We start from the raw sequence: 18,217 nt of genomic DNA, 5'->3' as shown, positions 1-18,217 counted from the left end.
TTTAACTCATTTGCTTCCAAAAATTTATAAATATGTTCTATTTTTAATGGTCAAAGTGTCCCAAAGACGTATTTATAGGTTTTTCTGTTTTGTTTTGCTTTGATGCAACATCTCTACTGCAAAGAACAAAATGGCCAGAAGGTGGCAGCAGAGTATAAAATATCAACCAGGGCTATGTTAAAACAAGCTGATTTTCCCACAGTTTTAAACAGATTTGTGTATAATTATGAAACTTAGCTATATTCTAATGGTAATTGCTGCAAAACGGAAACAGATAGAAATATATTTTTTTTTCCTGATGAAAGAAGAGACTCTAATCTTTGTTTTAGTAGGTTCCATGTTTTTATAACAATAGAACACGATATTCTGTGGGTCTTGCAAAAGCCGTCAAAAATCCAGTAAAACAGCGAGCGAAGTAGTGTTGCTTCAGTGAAAATGGCTGGGAGTGAATGAGTTAATGATTTTGTGTTCTGTCTTACAGGCCAGATCGGACCCACTGCTGGGCTGGTTATGGCCCGTGGGACATATGTTTGACACCCCTGCTCAATTGGCAGTAAGCCCAATCCAATATGGAATTAAATATTTCTGTTATTACGCTCAGATCATTAACTTTTCATCTTGTATATGTAAACGTGTACTATTTTGATCATCTGCAATTATTAGCATTGTAGACATTCGTCTGTAAAGTCTTCATTTAAATACACATGACTGCTTAAAATCCAATATAGTTGATCTTTTTGATGCTGTGACGACATTGGGACCTTAATTAAAAATGATTAAATGCTAATTATTTAGTAATTTTGTTATCATGTTATTAATGCTTAATATACAATACAGATTATTTTACAATTCATGCCAGCAAATTAGAAATCTGCCTCCTACCATACTCAATAAAAATACAGATGCTAATTAATTAGTTGTTTTGTTATCGTGTTATTAATGCTTAATATACGATACAGATTATTTTACAACTCATGCCAGCATTTAATACACTTTTTCATCAAATAAAAAATCTGCCTCCTACCATACTCAACAAAAACACATCAAGTACTCCCATAACATAAATATGAACTAACGCGCAGCAACACAGAAAACACGACTTTACTCCAACTAAACATCACTCACAAGTCACTTGCATTTGTATTTGCTGATCCATAAAATTCCTGACAGAAATTTATTCTGACAATCAGCTATAAAAAATTGAACCATTTTGGGCCCCGAGCCCAAGTTTGGAAACCCTCATTCATTTCATGATTGCAGTACTTTTTGCTACCAAACCACTTAAATGTACTTTTTATACGTTAATATGATTGTGCTGACTAAAACAAATAAATAAAGTTAACAGCAACATCCTGCAATATTTGAAGTTAATAATTTCCCAAAGAGCCTCTCAGACACCCAAAATGTAAGCAAAGATTGTGCACATCGGCGTACCTGCAGGGACCGGCTTAGGCATGGTTTATTCCTGTGTCTTCTCTTTGCTGCCGGAAGACTGGACGCGGGCGGGTAGCTTATTCCTTTTTATTTGTCGTCCCCCCAAAACCCCCACACCCCCACCCTTGCGCTGTTATTCAAAGCTCTCGTGGCACTTGAGTCACCCACACCCCACCGCTGTAAGTGAGAAACGAGGAGCAAGGAGGCTGGCGTCACCCTAAAGCGCTTTCAAGTGGAGACGCGCTCAGACGGAGAGCACAAGGAAAGGTGCGCTCAAAAAAAAGGGGGGGGGGAGGCTGAGGGGGTGCGAGAGCAAAGTCCTCCGATCTGTTTAGAGGTTCAGACCAAAGTTTATGGACTAATCATTTAAAACTACAAATAAAAAAATGCTTTTCTCACCCACTTGTTGGGTTGCTATGGATAAGGAGCAGATTGGATTACTTTTACCCAAGTTTGAACCAACATATTGGGTTGAAAATTGGTTTTTGGGCGGGCTGAAGGGCTTAATTCCGTTGTCATTTTGTAATGGAACATCTGGCAGTCTTAATACTGCTGTGTCAAAAGTGGGCTGACCATATTCATAGGTGAATTTGACCGAACTGGCTCTGGGTTGTTTTACACAAAACTGTTTTGTGCTGAGGTTGGATCCCAAAAGCGCAAATAAGATTTTAACTCTTTATTCGCACAACATCGAGAGGCGTAGAACAAACTTGACTAGACGAGAAACAATGAGAATGCATCGAGAATCACGAGACGCCAAGCCCTCTTGGGCTGTGGAGATGCACAGAGGAACCGAGGTAATAATCCGACAAACACACACTTCTCGGTTTGGCTTAAATAGACAGTGAATTGATTGGATTGGCTGTGGCCAGACATGTGGGTAACAGGTCTGACATGGAATTATCTGATTGGCTGTTGACCTAGTAAAGACTTGAAAGATTCTTGACATCACATAGCTCCTGACATCACATAGCGTTTTTCCAGTTGAAACCAGATGATGGTTACATCAGTTCAAAACAGACACTTGACCTCACGGTCATGACCCAAACATAATCTGGCATGACCCAGTCATGACAAAAACAACAACAACAGACAAACAAGAATAAACAACACAGAACTGTTTTTGTACAAAAACACACAAAGTTGGGTCAAATTGACCCAAGTAGTGGATCAGTCCATTTTTGACCCAAATTGGGGTGTTTTTTGATCCAGCAGTTTTAAGAGTACACACTTAAAATTCACTCCCAGCCATTTTCACAGAAGCAATCCCGTTCACTCCCGTTTTACTGAATTTTGACTGATTTTGGAAGGCCCACAGAATATTGTGTTCAATTGCTATAAAAGCATTGAACCTATAAAAAGAAAGATTAAAGTCTCTTCTTTCACCAGGAATTTATTTTTTTTTCTATCTGTTTCCGATTTGCAACAATTAGCATTAGAAGAGAGCTAAGTTTCATCAGTTTTCACAAATCTATTTAAAATTGTAAGTAATTTAACTTTTTTTTTCTACGTGGCTCTGGTTGATCTCCTTTGCTCTGCTGCCACCTGCTGGCCGTTTGTGTAATAAGTACCATTTCTGCAACCGTTCTTTGCAGTTGAGAGGCTGCATCAAAGCCTCCTGTATGCTTTAGCATAAAAAAAACCCAAAAAACAAACAAACGTATAAATACGTCTTTGGGACACTTCAAACATTTAAAAAACAAAAACGTATTTACACGTTATTGGGAGCAAATTAGTTAAAATTGCTGTGCTGTAGATAATGGCCCAATTTTGGGGGGTTGTTTGTACCAAAAACTCAACCCAGAAAGTTGGGTCAAATCGACCCAAGTAGCGGGTCAGTCCATTTTTAACCCAAACTGGAACTATTTTTTCACCCAGCAGTATCAAGAGTACAATCTTAAAAGTTTATGCCCCCCCCCCACACACACCCACCCCCCTCAAAAACATCATTTCTTGAAAATGTGCCGACTGCTGCCTCTCTGCACTACCTTTTGTCGTCCCCTCTTGTCACAAATGTGCACGTGTCAACAGTCCTGGTGGAGACAAGCAGCCTGACACCGGAAGGGTCAGAGGTCAGAGTGTGAACCTGTGAACGAGGACGAGCGTGTCACATGCAATGCAGTCCGTCAATATGTCAGGAGTGACTCGAGCTTGGACATTTGGGGGAATTTTGGGGGCTGGGAGCAGTGCGGGGAGGTGAAATCCACAAGTGTGCACATTTCTGCACCTAAACAACTGCACGGCTTGTAAAATCTTACCTCAGACAGCAAAGTACAAATATACTAATTATATAGCTGTGGTATATGTTCCATGTTTATATATTGCTCATAATTTTTGACATCGGGAAAAAAAGTGCATTCTTGAGTCCTCTATTTATGTGTACATGACTCCTACTGAGATTTTATTGTTCCATAGTCAACAGTAAAGATACAATTTATCACGCTAGCAGTTTTTTTTTTTTTTTTTTTTTTTCCCCCCACGAGGAGACTTGACCAAGCAAGGTGTTCGGGCCCTTATTGACACGGCGCAATAAATTGCCGTGCTTTACAGCCTGCTTACAAATCCGTGCCATCATCTGATAAGGATGTTGAATTGGAGGACAACTATAAATATCCCGGGACTTTTACAGATAGCAAATGTAAGAGGCAGACAGAGATAATTTGTAGCCAAGTGCAGCATTTTGTTTTGCCCACAGTAACAATAATCGAGTCTACATTCTGACCTTGTTTTCACAGGTTTTAGTGCCAGGCATCTTGGCTGTGTTTCTGCGCTGGGCCATATTCAAATCAGGTGAGGGGATTTCACTTTAATAAACAGATATTAGTACTGGATTGACAGTGTATTTTTCACTCTGGATTCTCTGGAATGATTTATATATATATATATATATATATATATATATATATATATATATATATATATATATATATATATATATATATATATATATATATATATATATATATATATATATATATATTAAACATTTTCCTGCAAATATTATACTTTTTTTCCCTTTTATCTAGAAAGTGAAATAATGCTGCAAAATAGCAATAATAAAATAACCAAATAATCAATGCATTATTTAATCATTTCTGTATTTGGTTATTTTTTTCATGACTTATTTATTTACTTAAATATTTCAATATTTATCCAATTATTGCAATATTTATGTGAAGACAAGTCTTGCTCGCCAGAGCCATGATTTTAATATCTGGCGTGATGCTTCCCTCTAGTGGTTGTATCTATTTATTACATGTTTACGATGTGTACAATAAGTCTCGCTTGAACGATGGAGTTTCTGCGTTGGTGTCGGTGACGTAATTCAATAACATGAAAAGCAAATCTTGGCAAGAGCTTTAAAACAATCTAAAAAAAACAGTAAACACGGCGGAGTTACTTAGTCGTGCCAACGAGTTGGAACCCTCGTAAAACCTGATGAATGAAGGAATGAGTGTAGTTCATTTGACTTTTTGATTGGAATTTTGTTAAAACTATGTCATGCAATCCTAACGTGTCGTAATCATACAAAAGACTGCAATCAATAAGTCGTACTGGATGGATTACCACATATGCATGTTATTCTAAAGATAGACAGCAGGGGGAGACAAAGACCATATCACGCCTCACAGGTGATTGCGATTGAAAGTGAAATTATTTTTAATTATTTATAGTAAAAGTGCTTATTAATTAAAAAAAAAATGGTTCATTGTAGTAGATTGACTAGTCAAAAAATCCTTTTGTATATCGCAAATTCCTTATTTAAAAAAAATAAATAAAAAAAAGCTTTGGTTTCTATTTTTTTTTTTTTTAAGCTTTAATGTTTGAGTGTTGAACAAAACCCGTTTTTATCACTATCTTTATATTTAGCTCCAGTTTATCAGTATGCTAAGATAATGGCTTCCAAGTTTGCAGTGGAAAAATACCAAATAGCTTGAAATAACTTTGTAGTTTGTATAGCTCTACCTTTGCTACATGCTAAGCTAATAGCCTCTACATGCTAAGCTAATAGCCTCTGAGCTGGTACGTATTGGAGAAGTCAGTATTGGACCTCATAATAATAGTCGCTCCATTAAATTGTAGCCCCCAAAAAATCTCTATTAACTTCTACAAAAAGTTTTGATCTGCAGTTTTTTTTCTCAGTCTTTTTAATCCATCATTTCTCACTTTAATGTTTTGCAGTATGAAGTTTGTTGTCAGCAGCCTAAAATCCTGCGGCACCCACTGACCGCCCATGTGAATCTTCAATTGAATAAAGTGAACGAAAAAGTGGAGAGCAGCTGGAGGTACAGTATGATGAATTCAAAATGCCTCATATGACACTGATGGATCTTTATAAAGCACCACATCACCTCGGCGTTGCACAAGTGCAGCCTTGCAAATGCTGTTCTAATGTTTAAGGCATGTGTGAAGCTCATTTATCAACACAGAAAAGCAAACAAGTGAAATAGCCTTTAAAACCCTTTCGTAACGAGTGATCATTTTATTGTCACGAGAAATAAACAATGTGGCATTACATGTTATAAAATAAAATCCAGATCCACGAAGCAATATTTCATGTTCACACAAACACAAGTATCAGCTTGCTTGTTTCTAGAAATTGATTTTTTTTTTTTTTCTGTTTTATTAGTGTAAAACACAAATAATGTAAAAACACACTGTGGCATCACACATTGCTACAAAATAAAACAAAATCACAATTATTTTATGTGCTTCAAAAAACACAAATAGCTTATTGATTAACTCATTTACTCCCAAAGACGTATTTATAATTTATTTATTTTTTTATTTATTTTTTTTTTATTTTTGTTTTTATGCTAGAGCATACAGAAGGCTTTGATGCAGCCTCTCAACTGCAAAGAACGGTTGCAGAAATGGTAGTTATTACACAAACGGCCAGCAGGTGGCAGCAGAGCAAAGGAGATCAACCAGGGCCATGTAGAAAAAAAGCTCAATTACTTACAATGTTAAATAGATTTGTGAAAACTGATGAAACTTAGCTCTCTTCTAATGCTAATTGCCGCAAAACGGAAACGGATAGAAACATACTTTTTTTTTCCTGATGAAAGAAGAGACTTTAATCTTTCTTTTGGTTGGTTCCATGCTTTTATAGCAATTGAACACAATATTCTGTGGGCCTTGCAAAATCAGTAAAAATCCAGTAAAACAGCCGGGAGCGAACGGGACTACTTCTGTGAAAATGGCTGGGAGTGAATTTAATATAAATGTGTATTTACAAGCTTTTGAATTTATTAGTTTATTTATTTTTTTTATTTTTGTTAAAACTATTTTTAGGAACATGAAACAGTATTCAATATGCTTACAAAAACACAAACAGCACCTTCTCGATGAATGTAAATATGCTATATACAAGGTTTTACATGTTTTAGCCTTCATCGCTAATTATTGTAGACTGAAATGTATGAAAATGAGGCCCTGAGCAGTTCCTCATTCCTTCAACGTGAGAGTGCATGAGGACTTTTGTCCGACCCAGAAACCAGGCATCATCCTCCCCTTAAAGGAGCTTTTAATCCGCCACAGGAGTCTCACCTCCCGCCTGCCCTCGCCCCCCTCCGCCTCCTCGACGGCGTAGAAGTTGACCACCCCCGCCGGCTGGTCCAGGTACATGCTGATGGTGCTGTACTGGGGGACGTCCCATATTTCCTTGTTGATGCCGTCGAACCACACCTGGTAGTGGGATCCTCCCCAGCCGAGACCCCAGGACTGCTCGTTCTCCCCCAGCCCGCATGGTCCGTCGTGTCCCCTCCGCCCGGCGCCCTCGTGGGTGACCCCGGCCACCACCCAGCCGGAATAGTTCATCTCCCAGTACGCTCGGAATCCCAAGATTCCTTCTTTGCAAAGAACCTTAGATTGGGAAAAACAACACTTTAGCATTAGCATTAAGCTAACACATGTGACTCTTTTTACTTTTAAGTTTAATTTGACAGTTAACTCCAAATATTACTAGTAACTATTCCTAGCAATAACATCCTAAAGAAGTGTTCATTATGTGAACCAATTAAAAAAATAATAAAACTGTAAAAAAAAAAAAAAAAAAAAAAAAAAAAAAAAAAAAAAAAAAAAAAAAAAAAAAAAAGTGGTGAGAATTTATTGTATATTTGAATTTCAGTAAAACTGGGAGTGCCCTGATTTTTTTAATTTAGCAAAAATGGTCACACTAAACCACCATACAAAATAAAATCAAAGAAATTTGAACCATGGAATAAAATCTTAACATTTTAGAGCAATTAATTTAATTTAATTTAATTTAATTTAATTTAATGTATATTTTACTTTCAGCGAAATCGTGTCCCGGTTTTTAAGTTAAAAAATCTGGTCACCCTAAACCACCATACAAAATAAAATTAAAGAAATTTGAAGCATGGAATCAAATCTAACATTTTAGAACAATTAATTTCATTCAATTTAATTTATTGTAATTGAATTTATTGTATATTTTACTTTCGGTGAAATTGTGTCATGGTTTTTAAATTAAAAAATCTGATCACCCAAAGCCACCATACAAAATAAAATAAAATAAAATAAAAATTTCCATGAAATACAATCTAACAGATTAGAGCAAATAAAATATCTGTAAAAACACAAAAGTTTTGCAAGTGCATCTAAAACCATTTAGCATAGTAGCTAGAGCAACTAATAAGTACAACACAGTTTTATTAAAAAAAATAAAAATAGGTACAATTTTTATTTAACAATATTATACCTTTTAACTTGTTTTATTTTTTTTTACTTTCCTATATTTAATGCATTAAAAATGAATGAAATAAATATAATTAAAAGAAATATATAATAACAAAATAATATGTAATAACAATATATAACATTAACAATAAATAATACATCAAATAAAAAAATAAAAGTTTGGCTCATATTGTCAAAGTATTGAAAGCAACCTGCGGTGTATGTTCGTATCTCTCCGGCCTGTCCAGTACCGGACAAGTGACATCATCAGTCATTCGGGACACTTTGGAGCCTCCGTCCGTTATCCACAGCATTTTATTGGCTGTCTTATCATCAAAAGAAAGTTTGATCCAGTCTGGTGGGAATACGCATAAATTTCCCAAATTAAAAGCAGATTTTTACAACCGTCAAAGTCCTTGCCTAGAGGATCAGTCTTACATTTCAGGAGCTCGTCTCGGCATGTTGGTTCCGGAATGTTTGGGTCATAGTCAGGAATTTTGTCTGCGAAATTAAAATGCTCATATAAGAAGAGGAAATAAAAAAAATAAAATAAAAAAAATATATATGCTTTTGATTCAAACTCACCTTGAAGAGCAGCCACATTTTTAGTCTTCTTCCCTATTTTCTCTATCAAAAAATAAATAAACACAATCCAGTTTATTATCCCGGCGCATTATTAATGATATTGCATGTGATCTATTTACCAGGTCTGCAGGCTGTACGCAGGATTCTCGTACTTGGCGTGCTGGTTGGCATCTTGAAGGCCTCTGGCTGGTGCGTCTTGTCGGCGGCGCTCTTATATACATGCAGGACAACACTCCCTCTCCGGAAAGAGACTTTTTGCTGGGCTCCAGGCTGACATTTTGGGAAGGTATGTCCAGATAATGAGCTGTGGCGCGCACTGCCAAGGCGGGATCATCACGTCAACGCCGGTTGCCTGGCCTGATGACCCATATTTATCTGATTAGGCTGTTGCACGCATCTCCTTGAATCCTGGAAAGGGGGTGTAATGCATACTAAGTGGGTGCAAACACACTTTGAGGCTTCTTTAGTCAAATGTGCTGCAGCCATAATAGCGTGTCATAATCAATCATCAGATGTGACACGGGAAATTATCCACTTTAATGTGAATTGTTTTCCAGATTATTATTTATTTGCAACAACTATGCCACTACACATCATCATAATGATATCAGCATATACTTTTTGCGACATTAGTTTGGCAGTATGCCTTAAAGGTAACCCAGTTGCTAACCAAAACAGCAACTCCTATTGATTTCCACATATAGTGTTTCAAGAGTATAATCACATGCTAAGAAACTCTTGTTGGAAACCTAATGATGTCATATTAAAGTGATGTCATCCCAATGCAGCGTTTCCCAACCGCTATTGAAATAAGGCGCACATTTTACATGTGAAAAATATCACAAGTATCTTGATATCATGATATAAAAACTGCCACAATATATCGTCGTCATCATGTCACGATATTAAAAGCAGTACATCTGTTAAAAAAAAAAAAAAAAAAAAAAAGTTGGGTTATTTCCATTTGTGAAGTTCTAGCACCCTCTGGTACCTAGTGTTTTTTTGTTTGTTTGTTTTTTAGTTTGTTTTTTAAGTGCAGTTAAATTTTCACAAGGCATGTTTTGGCCTTAGTATGTTTAAAATCTGCATTAATGGTCAAATGATGGGGAACGTGAAGAGAGTCAAGATGTGGAGGAGCGCAATGTGTGCCTCAATATATATTCTTATTATATATTTTTATATATAATATGTATAATATTATTATAACATTTAATTGCTGTAATGTACTAAAGCACAATATTGTTTTTTTTTGTTTTGTTTTTTTAGTATGAGCTGGGGGTTTTTCACAATATTGTGAGTTAAAATTCCAACAAATTAATAGCAATTTCTGTTATATATATTTTTTCATTTGTTCATAAAATACATATTTTGTATCAAACATAATAACAATAATCGATAAATAAATTTAAAAAAAAAAGGAAAATAACAATTTAGTGGCCAGAAAAAGTCCCAATCAGAATGTGTGGTTGCACATCTCTGATAGGGCGAGTACCGATACCTTGAATTAAGGCCGAGTATCGGCCCGATGTGAGTTGAGGTGCTTCAGTTTTAGTAGCCTAAAGTACTTCTTTGTGGCATTTAAAGAGAATTATAGAATAGTAGCAATTAATTATTGACAGTTTTTCGCAGCTCTCTTTCAAAATTCTACACACAAACTGCCATGATTACATTATTATTATTTTATTATTATTATTATTATTATTATTATTATTATTACAAGTAAAGAAATACAAAAAATCACATGTACATCAATTTCAATTTCAATTTCATTGACTATTTACTATGTGTAAGGAATATTACAAACAAAAAACACTTTAGAATATGAATAACTAGATGTCATTGTGGAGTCGTAAAGTCAACAAGTCAACTAGGTCGAAAGTCACTTCCCAATCCCTCCATTGATGTTGGCTGGAATTCAAATCTGGCCTTTGGCTGGGCTACTCAATGACATTCACTTGTCCCGGAGCAACTCCTTTGGTATCTTGGCTTTCGTTGTTCTGCTGAAACTCGAACGGCCTCCCCAGTCTGAGGTCAAGTAGTGCGTCAAATGCCTTTTTATCCGGGATATCCAGTGTTGCCACGGTTACCTCGAAAAAGTAACTCAGGTACTTTGCTGATAGTTGCTTTTAAAAGTAATTGAGTTACTTTGTTGACTACTTGCTTTAAAAAGTAACTGGGTTAGATTACAAGTTACTATTTATTATTATTATTTATTATTATTTTATTTTTAGCAGATATCGACCACCCTGTTTAGCATAACAGCTGGTTTTGCCACGTTTGGGCACAACTTAAGCCACAAATACAACAGATGGACCAACGTGGCATGTCTATTATTATCGGTGTATTTCTTTATTATCTGGTTTACTGTATGATATCAAATTGGTCTATAATTGCCGATAATTATCGGCGGATTTCTTTATTATCTGATTTATCTTTTTGACGTCAAATTGGTCGATAATTGCCAATAATTATCGGCCACCGATATTATCGTGCATCCCTAATTTTGATTAGCGCCTCTTATAGGTGGCTCAGTGTAACATGTGGTACCAAAAGCGTCACTCTCTCAAATACTTCCATATAGAAGAAAATATATTTATCAAAGTAACTTGAAAGTAACAAAGTAACAATGATATCACAAGAAATATAGTATAATATAATATATATATATAATATAATTAGTGTTGTTCCGATAACGTTTTTTGGCCCCCGATACCGATACCGATACCCAGCTTTGCAGTATCGGCCGATACCATACCGATACTAGTGTTGTTCCGATACCGTTTTTTGGCCCCCGATACCGATACGATACCCAGCTTTGCAGTATCGGCCGATACCGATACTTTAGGTTTTTTTCCCTCAACATGAAAAAGCTGTCCTGCTATTGGTTCAGAGCTTTCAAGGACCAATAGGATATCTTAGATCAGCATGCAGTGAATATGTCACATACCAGTGAATGTCGTGCACCAGCAAGACACAAGATGCTGCATCCAAAATCCTATATTAGCGTTGGATTTAATGGTATCGGCATATTACTTGTGAGTACCCACCGATACCGATACCACTGTTTTAATGCAGTATCGGCGCCTCTGCCGATACCAGTATCGGCATCGGTATCGGAACAACACTAAATATAATATAAATATAGTCTGAACACTTGACTGGAAATAGTAACTAACGCGATAGATTAGTCGTTAAAAATGGCCACATTTATGAGTAACGTCTTACTTAGTATCACTGAGGATATCTATGTACATTGCCATGTTCACTTTCCGCGTAATCCTCCAGTCTCCCAGTTAGTTCACCTCACAGCATGATGCTGTCAACACCGACATGGCCGAGCTAAAGTCAATCCCAGCTGACACCATGGACTGCTTGCCAGCCACTTCAGAAAAATAAGGAAAATGTGCTTTGCTGTGACTAATTAAACACATCTTACTGGTTGTATTCGTTTGTGTGTTTACATTTTGTTTGTGTTGTCGGGTGCTATCGCGCATACCCAAGTCATCCCCTTGCATCAGTGCTGATCGGGTGCCACGTTTAAAGGTCGGTGATGCAGCAAAGCGTTTTTGGCCCCGGCACGACGGGATGCCCCTCACATCCAAGCATCCGTGTTTCCGTTTTAAGAAAACCACATTAAAACCCCGATCCGGTTACACGCCTCTCGGTATTATTGACGATTCTGATCTCACATTATAAGTTCGCACCAGCAACCGTGCGTGACCTCGACGCCTGTGTGGCGCTTTAAAGGTATATAAGACCTGTCACTCTTATCGCAGACCCACGGACACGATCAGGATGCCGACCACTGACACGATCATGTCAGACAACTGGAGGTCAGGCAATGGTGAGCTGGATTTTTATGCTTTTCACATAGCTTGATTTAAAGAGTATTTATCACCGGTTGATTTCATGTTTGTCATTTACTGGCCATATTATGCATTGAAGAGAAATTTATAAAATGTAACATTGTATTTGGCTGTTATAGGGCATATTTTTTGCAAAAAAAATAAAAAATAAAATTATATATATATATATGATTAAAATGTAGGTATTTTAACTAATTAATCGCACAATAATTCTGTGATTAATCGCGATTAATCACATTTTTTACTACTATTTTCTACTAAGCTTGTAACAGATATTTGCTTGAGTAAAATGTTGGGATTAATGTAAAATCATCAAATAGAAAGTATATTCGTCAAAGAATGTTCTAATTGCTTTCTTTGGTGCTTGACTAATTTTTTCCCAATGAGTTTAATACAAGTGCTTATTATGAAGTATCACTTGGATTTAAAGTTTATTATTGTGGTGGGAAATTATACTGAGAGACGAGTATAATATTTGAAGTTTCTCATGTAAATGTAACAAGTAAAATACATTCAAAGTGGCTCTCAGTATAAGTAATGCATGGCTAACTACAATTACAATATAAAGGAAGTGTTCATCATCTGAACTGATTTCTATTATTTATTTCCTTTTCATTTCATGTATTCATTTATTAGCTTGTGAATGTGTTCTGTTGGCATACAAATGAAGTGATTAGAAGGCGCTCGCGGTTCATGTGAGGACAACCTCAAGTTCTTCTCATCGCTTTGACAGCAAACAGGTGTCTTGCGTGATAAATATCAGCTCGCGCATGCTTTCCGTAACGGGAAAAAAAAAAAAAAATCGAAAATGATGAGAAGGTTATTCATGTTGGCTCAGACCGCGACGCTCATCTTTATCATCGTGAGTCATATTTTATTTTTTCCTGGAATCACTGCTCAGAGCTGGTGTGAATGTTGGGACACTTTATATTGGATGCTGCGGCGCAAGCTGGTATAAATAAAATATATTGCCGATGTTGACATCTTAATACTGTCGGGATTATATGTCTCCACTTCTTGATCTCCATCAAGTGGAAAACAGTGCAGCAAAAGTACTTGATTACGAAACAGTCATTAGCACGGAGCTCCTTACGTAACATTGTATAAATCTTATCGTAAATGTCATCAAGCATAATATGATCTCTTTTAATATTAAATTATGGGATTAACACGTGCTATATATTACAAACTATTTTTTTGATCCACAAATGAAAATAAATCATTAGTCTACTACTAACCTCGCTAGAAAAATATTTAACTAATTTCCCTCATCAACAAATACAAAAATGTTTCGCTGCGCGTAATAAAATAATTGCTGGCAGCTATCAAAAATCGTCTCCGCATATAATGTTGTCGTGGATGTGTTGATGTGACAGAGACAGATGGCGTTTTGTAAGCGTACATTGGCTCACCTTCCACCATCTGTTGCGATATTAAACCAAATGACTCTTCCAGCCAAGTATATTGACCTTAAGCGACTCTCAGGGAAAGTCTTATCTTCAAATAACCTGGTGATGCCTGGGAATCCTTTGGATGGCACGCTGTTGCCATGACAACCACTCATCGGCTGTTTTTCGGAAAATGTGCTCACACTCCATACGTGAGAAGTCCACGTACATGTGTAAACTAAATAATACACTGGTCTCTTTCATGCTATCAAAATAACGTTTCCATAGCTTTGCTAACATTGTGAACTGACTAACCAACAATGCTAAATTAGCTAACGTTGGTAACTGTTTTTAACATGTCACAAGACGCAATAAATTTGCCACAAATGATTCTTGGAACTGACATGGACAAACAATTCTTTTAAATAAACTCCCAACCCCCTTGGCAAAATCTTGCTTCTTCAAATTTGTTGCGTTATCATTGTTAATCTCACAGTTTTTAACACCTTAAAAGTCCCAAAGATCCATTTACAGATAATGTTTTTTTAATCAAATCAAGAAAAATAGAATGAAAAATTTGTAACTCAAAAATATGAGACGAAGCTTCATTTTGTTGTCAAACACACAGTCTGGTTAGCTATGTTAACCTCATAGATTTGCTAACAGATACGGTAGCTTGCCAAACATTAAGCTTCATGTTAGTTTTTTTTTTTCATTTGTTTGTTTTGTTTTTTTAGAAGACAAAGAATACAAAGACTGGTTTTAGAAACATTAAAACTATGTGATCATGTATTCGTACAGCTAGCTAACATACAGAGTACAGTTAAGCTAACTGCTGGTTAAACATGAACTAAGCTTCATGTCGGTTATTTGATTATTTTTTCTTGAGAAAACAGTAAAGACAATACAGATTTGGAAATACAGGTTTGGAAACAGGAAGTTATGTGATTATACATGTATTAGTGCAGCTAGCTAACTCATGTACAGAGTACAGTTTAGCTAACCAATAGCTGGTCAAACATAAACCTCGGCATTTTGGTTATTTATTTATTTATTTATTTATTTATTCATTTATTTATTTATTTATTTATTTATTTGAGAAAATGACAACAATACAAAGACTGACTTTGGAAGCATAAAAAAAACACTATTCTACTGTATTAGTACAGCTATCACAGGTACAGATGCTAAGTGCAAATTGGCTAATGTGATTGAGCAAGATTTTGTGATTTTTGACGTTATGTAAATCAAAATAAGTCTTCTCTATGACATCCCCTGCCAGAAAAGACCCCAGCCTACGAACCCGATTTGCCTGAGCCGAAGAGCAGAGCTGATCTCATCAAATGTAGGGACTTTTTTTTTTTAAAATTCCAAAAACGATTTATTTTTTACTTTACAACATTATTTATTTTCTCTATCCGACAGACTGGATGAACCTTTCGTTCGATGCACGGACGGCCAACAAGGTGCTATGGGTAACACAGGGAGGCGCTAAGGTGTCCCGCATAACCGATGACGTCACTTGTCCCGTCTTAGACGGACCGGATAGATTTGAGTACATGCCCCAGGTACTTTGGCCGTAATGGCGACAACAGCTCAAATGTCACCAGCTGAAGCGAAAGACCTTTAATTCGTTACTAAAAGTGTATTAGGGAGCCATGAACGTGTCATCATAGATACTAAGTGGGTGCGATTTGAGATGATTCTAAAACACATGCAGCAGACTTATGTTTATTTAAAGTAAAGCGTCTGTCGTAAATCGAACTTTCTGTACTGACTGTCAACATCCGTTCCAAAAGGTGCTTTGCAAAGAGGGCATCCTGGGTTGCCGGGCCTACTACGAGGTGCAGTGTTCCGGTTGGGTGGTGGTCGGGCTGGCGAGCGAACGCGCCGGCAGGAGGAACAAAGACGGCTCCTGCGGCCTCGGGGACAACGAGGACTCGTGGTGCCTGGGCTGGAGCGGTTCCAGTTATCTCGCCTGGCACGACGGTCATATATCCGAAATCCGAGACGTTCCCAAGTCTTCCGTATTAGGCGTGTACATCGACCACCCCGCGGGTATCCTCAATTTCTACGCTGTGGAGGAAGACGAGGTGACTCTCCTGCAGCAGATTAAGAGTGGTTTTGTTGAGAAAATGATGCCCGGTGTCTGGTTGGGGGTGCATTCAGACTGCGTGATCCGAAGCTGTAACTGACTTGACAGTTAAAAAGCCAGTCGTCGTCTCACTCTGCTCACAAAAAGTTCGGCTTAATCGGCTTTCAGGCGACTTTTCAGGATGAACCAAAAAACCGTTCGGGAATCACATTGCGCTATAATCTTTACAGGTGAACGTCTGTAAAAATTTTTAATGCATTTCCAACTGTTCAATTTTTCAGGACTTTTTGCGCAACATGGTCTCTAACGAGTTTTTGAACCATGAATGGACCAATACAGTTCTTGGTTCAATCAGAATTTGAAAAATGTGATCTTTGTTCACATTTTGACCAATGTCAAAAAAAGTATGGAAAGGTTAAATTAAGCTCACCTGTAAAGATTATAGTACATTTTCAGTTCATCTTAAAATTTCACTCAAAAGTCCAATATATCCACTTAGCTTTTAGTGAGTAGTATACATTCTTGCATGAATCAACTAATCCGATAAGTTATCACGTCACTATACGTATGTTTTTGATAGTAATGAAGCTAAGCAGTATTTAGCTCGGTGTATTTTGAAAAAGTTAGCGTGGAACCTCCACTGATTGACATCCAAGTGCTTCTAGTAAAACAATTTTTCCATTGGAAATAATACAAATCGAATTAGTCAATATTGTAAAATCTGTATTAACAAAGTAGCATTTTATCTTTTGTCAAAAGTAATGATCGTATTTTTCGGACTTCTTGTTCTTCTTCCCATTTCTTCTTCTTTCTTTTGGCAGTTGGAAAATACTTAAGGTAAGCCAATTTAAACTAAAAAAACCCAAAAACGTTTCCATAGTTAGAAGTTTCATATCCAACCGGAACGTGCAGACACAAATAAGGTTTTAACTATTTATTCACATCTAGAGGAACAAACTTGACTAGACGAGAAACAAAGAGAGTTGCACAGAGGAACAGAAAGCAATAATTCTGCAAACACAAACACTTCTCAGAACGCTACTACAGACAGTGAATCGATCTGATGGGTTGTCACTAAGAAAATGAGTAAAGATTGACATCACACAGGTTCTGACATCACATAACATCACATAGCGTTTTTCCCAGTTGAAACCAGATGATGGTTACATCAGTTCAAAACAGACACTTGACCTCACGGTCATGAACTCAAACTTAACCCTGGCGTGACCCCAGACATGACAATTAGAGAATGGGGATTTTGGGTGCAAGTCGGTTCTTGGTCTTGGTTTTGTAAAATAAATGTCCACCCCTAAAAATGCAACTTCCGTAACCGCCTTATATACCTTTTTTCTTTTCTTTTTTTTTGACTGGTGCGACTTATAGTCCGAAAAATACGGTAACCGTGTTATATAACATGAAATAAATCGAAAGCAACTCATCCTGACAAATTCAGCAATTAGTTGAAAATTTTCGGCCCTGGAGGTTCCACTCTACCTAGCAACAATTTAGCAGGAAATCGTACGAAAAGTGAAGCATAATATTTCCCAGTGACTTGATGTGTCACTATGCCTGCAGGGACGCACTCCAAAAAAGGAAAAAAAAAAAAAAAAGGCCGCAACACATTCCACAAACATGGCGGACATGCTAAGCTTCGAAAAATTGTCATGAAAGCGCTATATTTCATGTAAGCAATACAGCATATTATTTGCATTCAGTGATCAAATACATGTTTTTCACGTGACATAAAAATAAGTGATTTTTGTACTAATTAGAGTACATTACTTTTGGTACGAAATCTTACTAAATTTTTGCCGTGTGTTACGTTAATTTGTATTTGTATTGTATTCCTTCCTTATTGTTGAATGCTGTTTGAGATGTACTGATGTAAAAATAAATGATAGTTTAGAAAGTAATAAAAGGCAGAAATAATCTGATTGTGTCTCATTATGTTTATTAAAACAATCCACAGCTCAGTCGTTGACAACATACTGTACTGTATGTGACATTTTAATAATGCGGCTTGTTAAAATGGAGATGGAAACAAACAAGCTAAAAATATTCTTTTTATACGTCTCATCAAAATTTCTGCGGGCTGCAATCAGGTTTTCAATTTCGGAAATATATCCAAGCTGTAGCAGATAGTTTCC

General features: G+C 36.6%; 3 protein-coding genes across 20 annotated transcripts in view; 1 reads left to right on the top strand and 2 right to left on the bottom strand.

Moving 5' to 3' along the window:
* LOC144004812 (myosin-binding protein C, fast-type-like) overlaps positions 1-1,593 on the bottom strand; it is a 31,510-nt gene extending 29,917 nt beyond the window's left edge. For 6 of the 7 annotated variants that reach the window (XM_077502361.1, XM_077502362.1, XM_077502363.1 and 3 more), the window contains exon 1: positions 1,435-1,593. In XM_077502361.1, the coding sequence (XP_077358487.1) occupies positions 1,435-1,456 (22 nt within the window). In that variant the 5' untranslated portion in view covers positions 1,457-1,593. The remainder of the gene's footprint in view (positions 1-1,434) is intronic. The other variant, XM_077502368.1, reaches the window with a different exon arrangement.
* LOC144004814 (tripartite motif-containing protein 16-like) overlaps positions 1-17,940 on the top strand; it is an 84,159-nt gene extending 66,219 nt beyond the window's left edge. For 8 of the 12 annotated variants that reach the window (XM_077502377.1, XM_077502375.1, XM_077502374.1 and 5 more), the window contains 6 exons: positions 4,170-4,224; positions 5,617-5,720; positions 8,844-9,007; positions 15,258-15,320; positions 15,401-15,543; positions 15,775-17,940. In XM_077502377.1, the coding sequence (XP_077358503.1) occupies positions 8,941-9,007; positions 15,258-15,320; positions 15,401-15,543; positions 15,775-16,170 (669 nt within the window). In that variant the 5' untranslated portion in view covers positions 4,170-4,224; positions 5,617-5,720; positions 8,844-8,940 and the 3' untranslated portion in view covers positions 16,171-17,940. Of the gene's footprint in view, positions 1-4,169; positions 4,225-5,313; positions 5,458-5,616; positions 5,721-6,975; positions 7,261-8,843; positions 9,008-12,497; positions 12,566-15,257; positions 15,321-15,400; positions 15,544-15,774 lie in introns of those variants that run through there. The other 4 variants (XM_077502373.1, XM_077502372.1, XM_077502383.1 and 1 more) reach the window with 4 other exon arrangements.
* On the bottom strand, positions 6,013-9,082 carry LOC144004813 (stonustoxin subunit beta-like). The gene is made up of 5 exons (XM_077502370.1): positions 8,841-9,082; positions 8,722-8,763; positions 8,575-8,637; positions 8,349-8,491; positions 6,013-7,299 (listed from the first exon to the last, which is right to left on the bottom strand). The coding sequence occupies exons 1-5, from the start codon at positions 8,890-8,892 to the stop codon at positions 6,883-6,885; spliced, it is 717 nt and encodes a 238-aa protein (XP_077358496.1). The 5' UTR covers positions 8,893-9,082; the 3' UTR covers positions 6,013-6,882.
* Positions 17,941-18,217: the final 277 nt, after the last annotated feature.

The sequence above is a fragment of the Festucalex cinctus genome, chromosome 17 (assembly GCF_051991245.1).
Source record: "Festucalex cinctus isolate MCC-2025b chromosome 17, RoL_Fcin_1.0, whole genome shotgun sequence".
NCBI lineage: Eukaryota > Metazoa > Chordata > Actinopteri > Syngnathiformes > Syngnathidae > Festucalex > Festucalex cinctus.
Note: the sequence above shows the minus strand (reverse complement) of the source record. Positions and strands in the feature narration are given on the sequence as shown.